General features: G+C 44.0%; 1 protein-coding gene across 1 annotated transcript in view; it reads right to left on the reverse strand.

Moving 5' to 3' along the window:
* Positions 1 to 17,610, reverse strand: part of HMCN1 (hemicentin 1) — a 362,739-nt gene that overhangs the window by 92,054 nt on the left and 253,075 nt on the right. Inside the window, 7 exon segments of the mRNA XM_083156769.1 lie at positions 1,239 to 1,508; positions 3,198 to 3,332; positions 3,459 to 3,593; positions 4,900 to 5,007; positions 11,045 to 11,209; positions 11,412 to 11,533; positions 16,218 to 16,374. Coding sequence (XP_083012895.1) covers positions 1,239 to 1,508; positions 3,198 to 3,332; positions 3,459 to 3,593; positions 4,900 to 5,007; positions 11,045 to 11,209; positions 11,412 to 11,533; positions 16,218 to 16,374 — 1,092 coding nt within the window.

The following is a 17,610-nucleotide window of genomic DNA, read 5'->3' on the forward strand; positions in this document are numbered from 1 at the left end:
GGGGGGGGAGTGCTGGATGACTTCCTGACAGTCAGTATTCCAACGGCCAGTATACTGACATCAGAATCCCAACTGTTAAATGCCCGACAGTCGGACTCTAACTAACAAGGACTTTTCTCCCTAATGGGGGTCCACGACCCTCACAGAGGGAGAATAGAATCTGTGGCGAGTGCAGCGAGTCACCGAGCCACCGAGCCCGCAGGAGGCTTCGATGCGCTCACCCCCCCCCCCCCCCCCAGTTGGAGTACCAGCAGTTGGAATTCTGACATCAGTACACTGAACAACTGTTGGGCCACCATGCCACACCTGTGTGTGTGTTTGGGAAGGGGGGGGGGATATGCACAAGCCCCATTGGTCATTGTACAATAGCAATGTAGTTGTTTTCATTCAATGAATAGGACACACTTTTTGAGTGAAAAGGGGGCTATTTGGAGCCACAGTATATATATATATATATATATATATATATATATATATATATATATATATATATTAGGGGGAATCCGCACTCACGGCCAGCCCCTGTCAGCGTAAGGGGTGCTCAACTAAACTATAAAATATCCACAGATATTCCAAATATAGCACTGGTGTAGACCCCAATAAAAGATCCACGGAGAGCACTCACCAATGAGATCACAACTTTAATGGTACTATTTCAGGTTATCATAAATCTTACTGTTGTAGTCGACGTTTCGGCCACTAGAGGGCCTTTGTCAAGACAGGTCAGCAGATACGTCCGTACAGCACAAGAAATTCAAGTACAATGATCCTATCTCTAGTGTTCCCTTATAAGGCATCCTAATGTGCTCATTAGCTCCAGCCGTGTATAGAAATCTACTGGTGCTTGTAAGGGTCATATGCCCTCAGTCACATGGGGTGAACGCCGCATAATCATTGGTCTGCCGGGCTGAGGTAATTTATACCAACATGGCCGTGCGTTCCACAGCGGTCCTGGTGTGTTCCAGCACCTTTATATCAGTTTTACTTTTAGTTTTGATCCTCCAGTCTTTCGGAAGTAGAGCCGCCGGGTAGTTAGAGGTGTATAGAACCTCCAATTTACTTATGTGTTACTCATGTAGTGAGTAAACACGGGGTCACGCAGTCAGTTCATGTGCACTGGTAAATATATATATATATACACACACACACACACACACACACACACACACACATCTTTATTGATTGAATGAAGATAAAAATTGTTTCTTACGTATAGTGATGCATTTATGAATACTTACTCAGAACAGATAGGTTCATGGTGGAACTGATGGAGCCTGCAGCATTTTCCGCAGTACATGTGTACTGGCCTTCATCATCTGGCTGAGCAAATGCAATTTGTAAACCTCCAGTACCAATTATCCTCTGTCCGGGTGACTTAGCAAGAGGTGCTCCATCTTTATACCAGCCAATCTCAGGTGCTGGGCTCCCATAGGCCTCACAGAACATGGTGACAGATTTATCTACCACAACAGCGTATTCTTTCTGGTGTGGTTTTATCACTGGCGGCTCTAAACATTTATAAACAATCATTAACATTTTAATCACAGTACAATAGAGTTAAAAAAATAATTTCTAAATCAGTGGGGTAAACAAATGATTGCCTGTGTCCACAATGCCCTTTTCCCATTACTTGCAGTGCACCCGGTGTTAGCACTATTTTTTTAATGTCAGGTATTGTCAGGTATACAGTATGGCTGAGCTAGATCTTCAGTTCTGCATAATTAATTCAAATGAGATAAGGCTGAGGAAAACTGGGAACTGCGTGCATTAGTCAAGATTACCACATGAACATTCAGAACAAGGGCAAATTTTATCTTTAAAACAAGGGTTGGTAAGTACTAAGGGGACTATGGGGGTGATTCTGATTCTCTTGCTATTTAGAGTTCGTCCCCATCCCGATGTTTGGGGACTGCACATGCTCATTGTCTAATTTGCGCATGTGCAGGCTCCCGGCGACTTGTATAGCAAGCCATCCGCAAACATGGTGGCAGGCTGGCAGAGGGAATTGGGCTAACCCATGGGAATGCCCAGACTTTTATGGTGGTCCTTATGAAAACACCGACCATCCCAATGGGTTCCATAGGACGTCAGCTTTTATTTGCAAAGGCAGGAGAAATCAATTGATGGTCATCTCACGCAAGGGGGTGTGTTCTCATACACATCCCCTCGTATGTTTCTGAGGAGATTTAGTGGTGGTGGTGGAAGGGGGGGGGGGGAAGCTTCGGAAATGGCGGAACAACACATCTCAGACCTAGAGGATGATCTACCCACAACCCGCACTACTTTAGAAGAAAACGTGAAACTTCTAACTACTATTCAAGACAAATTAGAAGATCTCGAGAACAGAAATAGAAGGAATAACAAGAGAGTAATTGGTGTACCGGAATCCGTTAAATCACAGGAGCTATTGCAATTTGCCACACAATGGCTGCCTAAGGAGCTAGGTATAGCTACCATGTTGATCAAGAGGATACAATGAATCGGTTCAGATAGACAAAGATACCAGAGACAGTGACTGGGAGACACCCAAAGATATAGAGCCAGATGCACTAAGCTTCAAAAGTGATAAAATGGAGAGTGATAAACCACCAGCCAATCAGCTCCTGCCTGACATTTTTAAACATGCTGTGACATGGCAAGTAGGAGCGGATTGGCTGGTGGTTTATCACTCTCCATTTTATAACTTTTGTAGCTTAGTGCATCTGGCCCATAATGTTTTATGGGCATGTTATGGGAGTGTCATGGGTTGTTTCGGAACTGGTTGCAAACTCAGAAGTTTATTGGCTCACCTTAGAGGTTATACTCTGATTGAGAATCTACCCTTAGTGTGGGGCCCTTGCGCATGCAAACACATAGCTGCATGCTGGAGGAAGGGCTTATACTAGCATTAGCTTAAAGTCACAGTCAAGACTATGGCAAAAGACATTGGTGTGGACGAAGCAGCATGCAACTTAGAATCAGACCACAGGGAGTGAAGAGTTTTTGTATTCTTATATAATTTATAATCGTATTCCCCACTAACCCACCTGTGTTTAGGAAACACAACATTTTGTGTCTGTGTGACAAGCATATTTCCCTAAACCAAATATGCATTTTTCTTTATATAGTTTTCTCATCAGCCTTGCCCCCTAATGTACAGTATCAGCAGGATTCATGATGATACAGTACTCACTACCTGGGATGTAATAATATCTTACCCTGAATCTTTAGCTTGATTTTTCCCAATGCAGTGCCAGCTGAATTCTGGACAATACAAGTGTAAGTACCAACATCCTCTTGGGTGACCATCACAATTTTAAGGCTACCATTAGAGTGTATTATGTATCGACTTCCTGCAAAAATTTATAAATTATAATAGATAACAATTATGGTCAGTAATTTGTAGCGATTGGCAATAAACAGTGAAAATACAGGAAAAACAGATTTTTGTACAATTGATGATCACTTGAGTTTAGTACCTGTTTTTATACCAACACCTTCTTTTTGCCATGTAATAGTAGGTGGCGGAAATCCCAGGGCATCGCATGAGAGTGTAACAGAGTGGTTTAGTATTGCTTCCATGTAATCAGCTTGACCATGTATGACAGGCACCTCTAAAATTAGAAATTGAAAAAAAAACCACAATATTTAATTCATCCTAAAGTCTCAAAATTCCCCAAACCTTTTGTTGTCGATATTACTTATTTGTACGATGGAGCCTCTATAGAGGAGCAAACACTCAAAAATGAACCAATGGTTGTGTTTATAGCTTATATCAAAGTAAACATCAAATTGATAATCCTGCCTGTATTCCAGGTTCCTTTGTAAATATATAACATTTTTAGCACGGTGGGGATAGGTATTAGTTATACATAGAACATAGTTTCTGAGGGTTTAGACCAGGCATGTCCAACGTTGGCCCTCCAGATGTTGTGAAACTACACATCCCAGCATGCTTTGCAATATTTTTAGCATTCCTTAATAGCAAAACTGTGGCAAAGCATGCTCGGATGTGTAGTTTCACAACATCTGGAGGGCCAAGTTGGACATGCCTGGTTTAGACCATATAGGACAGTGGTAGCCAACCCTAGCCCTCGAGAGCTACCAACAGTTCACGTTTTCCAGACAACCTAGCTGCTGCACAGCTGGACTCATTAATCACTGACACATTTTAAAAGATACACAGATGGAACTAATTAGCTCACTTGTGATTCTGTGAGGAGACCTGCAAAACATGCACTGTTGGTAGCTCTCGAGGACTAGGGTTGGCTACCCCAGATATAGGACCTTATTCTGGTCCTTACGCATGGTTGTGTGTGATCGCACAGGGCCGATGTTTTCACATTGCATGTGCGCATGTGCATTTGCTGGGTGCGTGCAGCCACTGTGAATAAACTGTTCGCTGGGTACATGCACCCATCCTTGCAAACGGAGGGCAGGGGGGGTGGCTCATTAGCATATGGGAACGCCCAGCATCTCATGGGCGTTCATGCTAATGGGCCGATGACATAGGTGCGGGAGGTGGCCAGCTGACGTCACCGAGTGTCAGCTGTCCACTCACTTCCCTCCGAATGTACATGCAAAACATCCAATCACAGCCAGTGCGAACATACGCGCCTTGTGAATGGTGGGTCAGTGTACCATCATTCGCAAGGTGGGATCTGGTTCACTTGCAAGGATGCAAATTCGCATCCGAGCGAATCAACCAGAATACCCCCCTTATAGTAAACCATATCACACTTCAATAGAACTCTGACCCTAATCTTCATGCTCATACTCTGAATGGGGGCATTATCCATAACAGTATACACAGACCCAACATAAATTCTGTAATTGTATTAAAAGCATGTACTGTATTTAAAGGCTATGTGGTAAACTAGGTTATTCATTATTCTCAATGATAGCAAATTAGTAACTGACCTTGAACATGGAGATTTATATGAATTTCTGCAGAGCCGCCCTCATTAACTGCCCTGCAGGTGTATCTTCCAGCATGAGTTAATTCTGTATGTGGTATCTCAATACTTCCTGGGAAACCCGAGAAAATCAGCTTAGAGTAGATTACAGGCTGTAGTGTGAACGTATATACTGCATGCACATTATTGTGTGTTAAATTACTAAATATTCCCCATGGTGGGAATGATTCATCTTTGTTAGCAAAGCAAAAAAGCACACAACTAGACAAAATGTAGAAAAAACATACAGGAAGATAAAGTATAGAGAGAAGAAGTACCAGTCTTTTTTTTAAATGCAGTCTGTAAACTAAGCCAGCCAATCAGCTCCTACCTGCCATGTCGCAGACTGTGTTTGAAAAATGTCAGACAGGAGCTGATTGATTGATTGGTTGTTTATCATTCTCCATTTTATTACTTTTGAAGCTGGCCCAGAAACTGATTAGTTAGTACTTTTTATGTCTCTATATTTTATCTCTCTGCAAGCTTTGATATACAGTATACTGTACAAAGTATTGATATTTTATAACAAACCTGTATTTGTAAAAATAAACCATACTAAGGGCAGGATGCTCTAAACCAGCGCTGCGGAGGGAATCGCCAGCAAAAGCTGGTGATCCTCTGCAGAAGCCTATGGGCTTCTTACCACAGCACTGTGTGAGGGATCCGTCATGGATCCCTCTCAGCATGCCCCCCGCCGTCCCCGGTGCTCTGCGCATGCACAAATGGACTCCCAGGTCTCAGACCCGGAAGTCCAGCGCTGGAGTCGTATCACAAGGGACAGCTCTTATTGGAAGAGCTGTCCCTTGCATTAATGATCGCATATGTTAGAGCATATGCGATCATTAACAATGCGGTGGCCGGCGAAGGGGGGGCGATACAGGGCAGCGGATGTTAGAACATCCCACCCTAAAGGGAGTGGGGGAACATTGACTATACCCAAATGGTTTTTGGAAGTGTCATCCCTCTTACACAAATACAGCATTTTGCTGTCACACAGAAATAAATGGTGACAATAAACATTGGACACACAGTATTTTCCCCAGTGTCACATTTTAATATAAGCAATAAAGTTGGATGAATTTGAATGAACAGCATTAGAATATCAAAGTAATAAACAACAAGTTTCTATGGGGGTCATTGTAATTTGCTTGGTCCCCGGCAAATTCATTCATTCGCAAAGCGGAGGGGATGTGTGGACCACCGCAGGCATTCGCATGGGCGGCGGGTATGTTAGTTGGCTCGTTAAGAAGCAAAGTTATGCTGCTTAGCGAATCAACCAGAATCACCCCCTTTATACAGACTGACACACATTAACAACTGGACAACAACTGACTTACGATCAACCACAGTTCGTAATAGATCAATAGCTCAGCGATACATAATATAAAGCATGTACCATATGTTATACCTTGTGGTGTATATAAAATACTGTAAAAAGTGAGTACCTGGACATTTACAGTAGTGGTTGTGATCGTTTATTATAGTACATTATTTGCCAATTTCTAATTATACTTCATACAGACATGAATCCCTACTGTTGCTAATAATAGAACATCATCTGCTCTCTCATTTTAGTGTTCACATAAAATTCCCTCTAAGGAACTTTTGGCCTGATTCAGACCTGATCACAAGGCTAAAAATCTGTTAATCGATAGACCAGGCTTTCCCAACCACGGTCCTCAAGGCACACCAACAGTGCAGGTTTTAGTGATATCCAGGCTTGAGCACAGGTGACTTAATTAGTATCTGAGTGAATCTGATTAACCCCTTACCGACGCAGCCTGTTTTTGCCTTCCTGACAGAGGCCTTTTTTTCAAATCTGACATGTATCACTTAAGTGGGGATAACTTTTTTTTGCTTTTACTTATCCCAGTGATTTTGAGTTTGTTTTCTCGTGACACATTGTACTTTAAGTTAGTGGTAAATTTTGGTCGATACAGTTTTTTTTTTTTTTGTGAAAAATACCAAAATGTCGTAAAAAAATTGAAAATTTTGCAATTTGCAAAATGTTAAATTTTCTGCTTGTGAGACAAATAATCATACCACTCAAAATAGTTCATAACTAACATAGACTATATGTAAACTTTATGTTTCATTCATTATTTCAACTTTCTTTTATTTTTTTTGGACACTAGGGGGCAGCAGAGTCAAAATTATATACATAACACAGTAAACGCTGCAATTGGCTGTTCACATTTGAACAGCCAATTGCAACGATCGCCGATCGGGGGGGGGCATCACTGCCCCCCCTGGGCAATGAGGGAAGATGTCTGCTGTCAGGGACAGCAGACATCGTCCCTCTGTCACCGCATCTCTAGACGCGGTGACAGTTTAAAGTCATGACGTACATTTACGTCATGTGTCGGGAAGTACATCCCGACCATGACGTAAATGTACGTCAAATGTCGGGAAGGGGTTAAACATCTGTGCTGAAGCCTGGATATCACTAAAACCTGCACTGATGGTGTGCCTTGAGGACCGTGGTAGGGAATGCCTGCAATAGACTGTGTACGGCCCATAGTATGCGAGACGGTCCTGCAATGAAATCCTGCTACCTTTTAATCACTGGCCATTCACAAGGTGATTGACATGAAGTTGGCATTTGGGGGTGGTCAGGTGTTTGGAGGGAGGGTGTGTGACGTCAGCTCCAGCCATGATCAGTATGATTGTTTTGCAGTTGCTAAGTAAGTCCTGGGCTAGGCACAGACTGCCCACGCTGGGGAAATTATTACATGGTGAGCAATTGCGATTGAATTTGCAGACAAATCCCCGACATAGTGACTTTTCGCATGCCATGCTAAGCCATTCGCAGGCCTGCAAAGGGCGGGATTTCACTCTGGCGGAGAGGCGGCTATCTGATCGCTGGGCTCCAAAATTAGCAGCCCGGAGATCTAGTCTAACTCAGGCCCAATATCTTGGTCAATTACTTGTGACCTTAGAAACATTTGGGAAGAGAGTGTAGCAACATATTGAGATAATAAAGAGCTAGGCGCCCATTTACTACTGGTTCGCATATGCAATGTGATCTGGGTGGGATTTTCTGCCAAGGATCGTATTGCAATAGGCAATCCTTTCTCCTGTATGTATCTCCCTACAGATCCAGGGACAGGGTCTCGGAAAGGAGTGCTCTGCTGTGCTCAGCATTGCTGAGTGCTGGGGGTCTGCATATGGGCAGTCAGCGCTGATACCATGCTGACTGCACTGCCCTGCCGTCAGAGCATTCTGTAGCCCATAGGCTACAATGGGATACCCCCATCACAGAATGGCAGTAACCCTGGAACCCACTGCTCAGAAAAACTATTGGAGATGCGTCTGTCGGCGGGGTCCCCCCTGATATATTCTGGGGTAAACTCAATATTTGTGTCTAACCCCAAAAACGGTATATTATTTTGCTTAGCATTTTTGTTAATTTATTAAGCAATATTTTGCTGTTTGATATGACCACCAATCCTTTTTAGTTAAAGTGAATAGAAGGTATATATTAAACTTATTTCCTTAATTTATTACGCCAGTGACAGGCTTCTTTTTTCTCCTTGCTTACATTTAAACAATATCAAGTGAATAAGCTTGCAGGCAGTGGCATTTAAAGAAAGGAGGAGGCCCGTGTGCAGCTTCCTCCGGCCGGGCTCCCATCTCTCTGCCTGAAACAGTGAAAAAAGGAGGAGGCCCGTGTGCAGCTTCCTCCAGCCGGGCTCCCTTCTCTCTGCCTGGAGCAGTGAAGAAAGGAGGAGGCCCTTGTGCAGCCTCCTCCAGCTGGGCCCCCTTCTCTCTGCCTGGAGCAGTACCGGAGCACCGGGAGCAGTAGGATCTGAGCACTAGCGCTATTAGACCCTACTGTGCATGCGCAAATCTACAGAAACATAGCGTGGATGCCATTTATCCAGAGATTGTGCAGCATTGTGGATTCACTGCGCATGCACAAATTGCTGGAAATATGTCCGCTGCGTCATTTTTCCAGCGATTTTTCCAGCAGTCCTGCCACCCCCGCTGGACTGCAGAGAGTAAGTATTTAAAAAATGGGTGCACACTGCACCCATTATAGATACACCACCCACGTATTTGCAAATATATGTAACAAGATCTCTGAATATACTACCATGTGGTTTTAAAACTGTTTCCTGATATCATTCAGTGTGCTGGGGAAGCCAATCTCTTTTTTCTCCTCAGTTTTACCACTTTCATGCACCTGAGTGATATCACTGAACTAAATTGAGCGTCTGCCAAAATGTATTTTTATATTTGAACAATATCATACTGAGTCAGAACCCCTGTGACTCAGTCTACTGACAGACTTCAATATAGCAGCCTTTCTTAGAATTACACAAATAAGCCCTGGTGCATTAGAACCCTAATTTTTCCAATTACAGAGTGGAACCTTAACCTATAACTGGAACAAGGTTTTCCAAACCATAAAGATAAGGGCAGGGCTGCAGCAGCTTCCACAACGACAAGCTAACACCCAAGAAGACCAGTACAAAGGTCTGGAGAGATAAAACATGTGAGAGACACATGTTGGTTACAGTGTGATCACCCAAGTGAGATCTTTATAATGCAGCACCCAGGAGAGGGTAAGAGCTGCAAAGGTATTGCTGACAGGGAGGGGAGTCTCTTATGTATGAAAGCCTCCATCTGCCATTAAAGAGGGATCACTGTTGTATCCTGCGTGGCTAAATGAGCCATCCCTGTATGAGAGGGACGGCTGCAGCCAATATCAGACTAAGGCTCAAAGAGAATTCAATTGTAGGGGCCCTCTGAAGGGTGGTAGCACCAGTCCCAGTGACAGGGGGTCAAATGAGACAGCTGTGATGCTCCCCTCTGATCTGAGGGGCCCCAGAAGATGACTGCAGAGACATTGATGCTGTACGTAGTACAGTGTTCACCCAGCTGCTTGGCCATAATTTCTATGCCTCTAGCCCCTCGGCCTATTCGCAGTCTGTTCTGTACCCCTAGTCCCTTGGCCATCCTGATCTGTGCATCCAGCCCCTCGGCCATCTGTTCTGTGCATCCAGCCACTCGGCCTCCTGTTCTGTGCCCCCGGCCTATTAGCAGTCTGTTCTGTGCCCCTAACCCCTCGGCCATCTGTTTTGAGCATCCAGCCCCTCGGCCATCTGTTCTGTGCATCCAGCCACTCGGGCTCCTGCTCTGGGCCCCTGGCCTATTGGCAGTCTGTGCTGTACCCCTAGCCCCTAGGCCATCTGTTCTGTGCATCCAGCCACTCTGCATCCCGTTCTGTGCCCCCGGCCTATTGGCAGTCTGTTCTGTGCCCCTAACCCCTCGCCCATCTGTTTTGAGCATCCAGCCCCTCGGCCATCTGTTCTGTGCATCCAGCCACTTGGCCTCCTGCTCTGTGCCCCTGGGCTATTGGAAGTCCGTTCTGTGCCCCCAGCCCTTTGGCCATCTGGTCTGTGCCTCCAGCCCCTTGGTCATCTGTTCTGTGCCCTGGCCACTCAGCCATCTGCTCTGCACCCCTAGCAGTCTGCTCTCTGCAAACTGGTCGCTTAGCAATGTGCTCTGCCACAGTGGGTCATACCCGCGAACGCCCACGATGAATGTCCCCGCTGCACTGACCCACCAATGCAGACTGCCCCAGTGGCACTTCTATGTGGAGGTCTATGTGCATCCAGCAGCCAAAATACAGGGCTGGCTGCCAGCCAATCAGAGTCAGCAACTGTGGTGATTTGCTAATGGGCTTTGGCTCACCATCCTTTAGCATAACTGAAACAATCGCTAGAGGGGTGGGAGAAGCCTGTTCTCTACTCTCCTTCCTTTACAGTGACCAGCAGCAGCGGAGCCTGACCCAGCCAGTACGGTGAGTGAGCACTACTGGGGCTATTATATATAGAGTATATTATACATACATACACACACACACACACACACACAGATTATGGGTTGTTCCTATTAGCAGCAGATGATTCACAAGTGTGAATAATCATGACAACGGACGCACTTTACGGCAGACGGAATTAACCAAAAAGCGATCGCTGCTCCATAGGGTTGCAAGCAATTTTTAGCGAACAGCCTCAAAATGTGCTCATATCAATTTTCATTAGAATATTAGAGCCAATGGCAAAAAAACTTGTAGCCTATAATTAGTAGACAAACATTACCAGATTCCAATGTTTTGTAGCTATCTCCTTTAGCAGACAGGGGTTTTCCATCCTTAAACCAGTGGACAGATGGTTGCGGAACACCATACGTAGTACAGGGAATCACAGCAGATGACAATTTATTCACAAAAATATTTGACACTTCATCAGCAATGGATGATGGTACTGAAGATAAAACAAAAGACACCATGGGTTTACATTGGTTGGTATAGTGACCAGGGCTGGACAGGAAGGGTGTTACAGTTTTTTCCTGGGTGTAGCAAATCATTGAAAAGGTTGCAAGGTTGTTAACTACCATTGTCTCAAGTTATTTGTGTACCCAACATTAATGTCAGGATTAAACCAAGTTTCTATATATTATCCTTACCTAGTACTGACAAATAAATCTCGCTTTCATCATGCCCAGCATCATTTGAAGCAGTACACACATATGTCCCTGTGTCGTCTATAGCTGGAGAGATGATCAAGAGTGATCCGGAAGACAGAAGTCTGCAAAAGAATTAGAAGTCATTGTGTCAAAAATAAAAAATATTATGGGGTGGATTCAACACAGTGAGCAGTGAATAGCTCTGGAAGAAAGATCCTGGAGCTGTTCTAATCAGCGTGCTGCTAACTCCAACTAGTGGTTTTCTGCTCACACCATTCCCGAAATCTGACAAAACTATGGCGGCGATGCTGTTTTGTGCCATAGTGCGGCACAAACAGCATCGCGGGAGGCACTTAAGTTGGAAAATGACAATGAATGCGACTAAACACCCGCGAGTACCGGCATTCTCCAATTTAGCAGTATGCTGATTAGAATAGCTCTGGGAGCTCCCTCAATCCTGTGATTGAATATTAAACAGCAAAGATACATTTTTACTGAAAGAAAAATACAATGGAGCAACAAATTAGAAAAAAATACCAATCACAACCAAACATTTACTATTATGCGAGTTCTATTGAAGATGGGATGTTGCCCATAGCAACCATTCACATTCTACTGTATCTATTATCTTCTGGATCTAAAATGTGCTAAATAAATAAGAAATAGAATCAAATTGGTTGCCATGGGCAACATCCCATCTTCAACAGAGCTCCCATCTTAGTAAATTTACCCCATAATGTCATTTCTCTGAAAATAAAATTGTTGGCACACAGACAATCTAGCACTTACAGTGTAGCTATCATATAGGGATTTGAATTCTTATACCAAACTGAGTCATTATTTCTGAGTATATTCAATAAACAAAATATGATATTCCTTCCGAATTTTAACATGAATTTATTGAAACAAATATTACAGCCCCCTACTGGATGTGATGAGAACTGTTGAGGATCAGTATTCATATAGACAGAAGCCTCTTTTCTCTCATCTTTTTTGAGAAACATAACCAGTGGCGTAACTATGGCGGCCCAGACCGCATGGTAGCAGGGAGGCGCTCAGAAAGTGTGGGGGTTGTGGGGATATTGCTATGCCGCTGCCGCATCTGTGGCCAGGGCTGTCTTTTCGTTTGGGCTTAATGGGAACTTGCCTAGGGGCCCCAGGTGTATAAGGACCCTGATAGATGAGGATCCCCTTTTTCCAGGGATACCAGAATTTAGAAAATCGGCCCTGGGGAACTGGAGATATCCAACTTCAAAGCAGCAGTCCACATCCGACCTGTTAATTGCAATTCCCAGTCATGTTTCTCAGGTTCTCTCTGACTTAGAGTTTTTCTGAGAGTATATTCCAAAAGCTGAGACTCTCCCCTTTCTGTTGACACCAGCGGCTTGGGTATTTGTGTATTATCACGGTGCCCATCGCATACCACTTATTGAGGTATGTGATGGGATGTGATGGGACCCGATTTATGGGTCCAAAGACCCGCACTGTACAATAAAATATCGCATCGCATGCCATTAAAATGGCATGTGATGCGATTTTAAATTGCACAAGTACCCTGATGGGTGATTACTATGTTAAATGCACCCCCATTGTTAACGCCACCCCCACTATCAATGCCAACCCGAAGCGTGGCGAGTGCAGCGAGCCCGTGAGGGGCGGCGGTACGCATCCTCCGACCTTTTCATACCTCCACTCTCCACGTCAGCGTGGAGTTGATTCTATATAGTGTGGCGAGCCGCCGAGCCTGAAGCGTGGCAAACGCAGCGAGCCTGGCGAGGGGACGCGGATTACATGTGAAGTAATCCGGCTGCGCTCGCCACGCTTCGGGCTCGGTGGCTCGCTGCACTCGCCAGACTATCTAAAGTCAACTCCACGCCGACGTGGATAGTGGGGGTATGAAAAGGTCAGAGGACTTGCGATTCGACCAATATGATGCCGTACAATGGAAATCTTGGGTGCCAGGATAATACACAAGTACCGCGGCTTTTCTCTATCATGCCCAGAACCAGAGATATCAGCCTTCCAGCAGCCGGTCCCTGCTCCAGCGCCAAACGTCTGGTGTACAGTTTTATATTTTTGTCAATGTATTGCTCTGGCTCCTGATCTCTGATCCCCAAGTTCCCAGCACCTCCTGAAAGTTGGGACTCTAGGTTTTTATACTATTGAAGGCTAAGAAATCTTTTTCCAGATAATGGCGATATCTGCAGTCAAACAAGCTGCCCTTCCACCGGAAAATGACGAATATTAATTCCACTCCATTATCCAACCCTCTCCTGCGTATAAAACACCCCCTACCTCCCTGGAAGTCATTCATTCAGCTCAGTGCCCCCTTGCACAAGTTAGTGTTCACCCTCCCACCACCTGTGCAGTAAAGGAGTAATTAGCAAAACTTACTGCTCCAGGTCCTACATGTTAAATGTAAGATAGAGCACATCCTGCCACCCGTGGGACATCAAAGCTGCTGCTGATAGCATCCCCCACCCCTAGGAGGGGAGAATGGGTAAGGGCCCCAGTGCATTGCTTTGCCCAGGGGCCCACACTGCTGTTAAGATGGCCCTGTCTCTGGCTGGGACCCGCAGCTGTACTTTTCTGTGGTCCCTGCTCTCCTCCTGGCTCCTACTGCTATTAAAAACTGACCTTCAAAAAAAGTCTGCCCCCATACAGCAGACAGTTTTTGAGGATGAAGATACATACAAAGAGAAAGAAAAAGTTTGTCCCTAGTATGGTGCACCTAAGTTACCTAAAAATCAACTTTTATTCAGTTATTATTAAAAGGCTGCGAAATATAACGTAAAAATCATATACATATATAAACATATAGTGATAGTTGGACACAACGGAGGCTGTGGCCTACTATAGCATCCTTAAAAATGGTCTGCTATTAGGGGCAGCCATTTTGTGAGGGTCAGTTTTCAATAGCAGGCTGCAGCAGGATCCAGGAGAAGAGGAGTTCAAGGCGTGCCGGGACCGCAGACAAGACTGGCGGGGGATGTCGCATTCGGAGTGGTAAGGCAGGTGAGTTAACTTTACTTGGGGGGGGGGGGGGGGGGGGGGGACACTGACAACATTTTCAGCTGGAGGGCGATAAATTTGTTGTTACACTACTGAACATAATACCATATCTAGGCATGTTGGGGAAGGAAAGAGGAAACCGGAAGTATGTACTTCCAAGACCGGAAGTCGCTGCAAACAGACCCAGAGAAAAAGCCTCGCTGGACAAGAGAAGCACAGATCCCGGCAATAGTAAGGGAAAGCTAGCCACCCCACATACAAACTACACCAACGGCAAAAAATATACTTCCCGGAAACGGCATATAATCAAAAAAAGAGCTTTAAACATTTCAACATTTATTTATGATATTTTTTATAAATCAATTAGTATTGCAATAGAATTATGTAGAGCTTTGTTATCCACTTAAACTTCCATGTTTTTTTTTTCTTGCCATTTACTTATTATAGGTATACACGATAAACCAGATTCATATTTTGACAAAAGTAAACAGATGTATTTAGCAAAATCAATAAATAGGACTTACAGTATGTCTATTGACTTTTAAAACGTATTATTATTATTATTATATGACTAATATACAGCTAAGCAAGGCTCAAACTGGCATCACAAATAAATAAAAAACAGGACGTTTGCGTACTCCTGCTTCTCCTGCTTATGTTTTTCAAACACAATTTGTACATCAAGTTCGTAATTTACATTAAGGGTACTGCTTTAAATGTCTTTTTATACAATACTTAATTGATTAAAAAAACACAATTGTTTTTGAAGTTTGCTGTTTATAAATTACAATTGAAAACCTCTGAAATATGCAAAACATCACTTCATTATATGGATTATATGGACAGATTTGAATATCGTCAAACAGGTGTGAATGTTGTCAAATCTTTGCTACTTTTTTAATAAAGCTACATTTTTTCCAAACAACTTAAAATTGTAGATATTCTACCAAATTTTCAAATATTAGAAATGTTTTGCACAGCTGGTATGAGAATCAATATGTCCTTGGACTGACCATCTCTATTATTGAATGGAGAAAAAAGAACTGTCTCCCCTGTCATTTTACTATTACACCCTACAACTGAAGCATTGCATGCAACTGGTAAAGCATTTCTGATTATAGCTGATCCTATGATCCAATATGTATTGACACACCACTTCTTGCTCTTTAATAACTGGGATGCTATTAGTAACTTTTTACCAGTATCAGTATTATACCTGCTACCTGATGTCCTGAGCCCATTTATACACCATGGAGGTTATTCAGGTTGATTTGCAAGACTGCCAATTCGCAGCCTTGCAAGTCCACCAAACCCTGCCTTGCGAATAGCGGCTGACTGCCACCCATTTGCAAGGCAAATTCGCATACGGGGCAGCCTGCTGGGATCCGCCCCATCATTTGATGGAGCAACCTTACAGATGCGTGTCTGCTTGGGGGGAAGTTGGTGACATTTGGTGATGTCAGCTGCCCACCCCCCGCTGTCCGTCATGTCTCATTACCATGAGAATGCCAGTATTCTCATGGAAACATCCATGAAACGCTGGGTGTTCCCATATGGCAATGGGGCAGCCCACCTCCCCACACCCCTCTCCGCCCCCCACCCGCAAGGTTGCTTACGTGCACCCGGCGAACAATCTGTTTGCCATGGCCGCATGCAGCAAGCGCATGCACATGCAGAGAAATGCGCATGTGCAATCAAAAAACATCGGTCCGCGTGCGAACGAATGGACCTTGCGAATGGTCCTGAATAAGCATGTCCAAATTGTTAGTGGGGTTTTGGTATTGAGCAACATACCTGTAAATATTCAGATTTTTCTCTGTATTAATTAGATGTCCATTTTTCTTCCATTCTACTTTAGGCTTAGGGGTACCTGTCACATTGCAAATCAATGTTGTCTGGAGGTTTATGATTGCTGTGACATTTCGTGGGCCTGGGCTTATGACTGGAGGATCTGTAAAACAATTACATGCAGCATAGAAATGCATTATTGTTACTGTACAAACCTTACCAACTTTTGGAACTAAAGCCTAGTATGGTCCATTTATGGCCTATCATCTGTATAGCAAATAAGAAAAAGGGAGCCGTTCCTTTTATTCTGCTCTGTTGAAGTGGACAGTTTTCATCTTTAAGCGCTGTGACCTAGAACCGTGACCTAGAGCTAATACTGTCACTTCAGTAGTGAACTATATCTCTCAGTATCAAGGTAAGGACACAATTAGGGATGCCAAACCCAGAGAGTTTTTTCAATCCCAGGAAATCGGGATTGAAAAATGCTCAATCCCGGGTTTCTCGGGTTCCGGGGATTGGCCTCCCTAATAAAAAAAAATGTACTCATGTGGTGAGGACGGCCAGGGGTGGCGGAGCTTCCGGGAGGAGTGGCAGTGCTTCCGCTTCGTGACCCCCTGACCATATCACGAGGTACAGAGCCTCACTGCCGGAGATGGGAGAAGCCAGGCAGCGTCTGAAGTAGTGCTCAGACACTGCACGGCATTAGACTGCGCATGCGCTGTTTCATTCCAAAATTCTGGATTCAATTCCAATATCAGGATTAAAATGCTGGCAATTCTAGGGCCAAATCCCTAGATTCCGCCAATCCTGATCCCAGGATTGGCCACCCTAGACACATGGAGTTGTCTGCTTACAGACAATACCTTTAAGAAATTATATGCAACCATTAAAATGTCCAGTCCTCCTTAAGAAAAAGGAAGCCCCTGCAGATAAATTAATTAACAAATCAGCTCTGTGGTGTGTCCAGTCAGTGCACAATAAACTGTAGAAATGGTGCTCTTTAGTCCTGAAAATGATAATTCTAGAAAAAAGTACTGTATAAAAGTAATAGGAAGAGTTGGGCTCCATGACGGTGCAATGGGAGAAAGGCGATATAGTGCATATTGGAAGATTAGAATCAGAACTCAGCAAACAAGGTTTAACTAAGCAAGAAAAGTAAGTTTCTTATTCCATGTCCCTTGAGTTTATTCTCACCCTTACCTCAACCATTCTGTAATACCATCAAGCTAACCAACAGGATGCTACCAAAATTCCATTAACTTAGACATGAAGACTATATGAAATGAAGAATACATGCAGTGTAGATTGTTAAAGTAGATAATGCTCACAGGATATAATATCATCTCCTCAAGAAGGTTAGTGTAAAAATATAATCACACCTGATACTTCTGCACCGTCA

The sequence above is a fragment of the Crinia signifera genome, chromosome 8, assembly GCF_055691185.1.
Source record: "Crinia signifera chromosome 8, ASM5569118v1, whole genome shotgun sequence".
NCBI classification, from domain to species: Eukaryota; Metazoa; Chordata; class Amphibia; order Anura; family Myobatrachidae; genus Crinia; species Crinia signifera.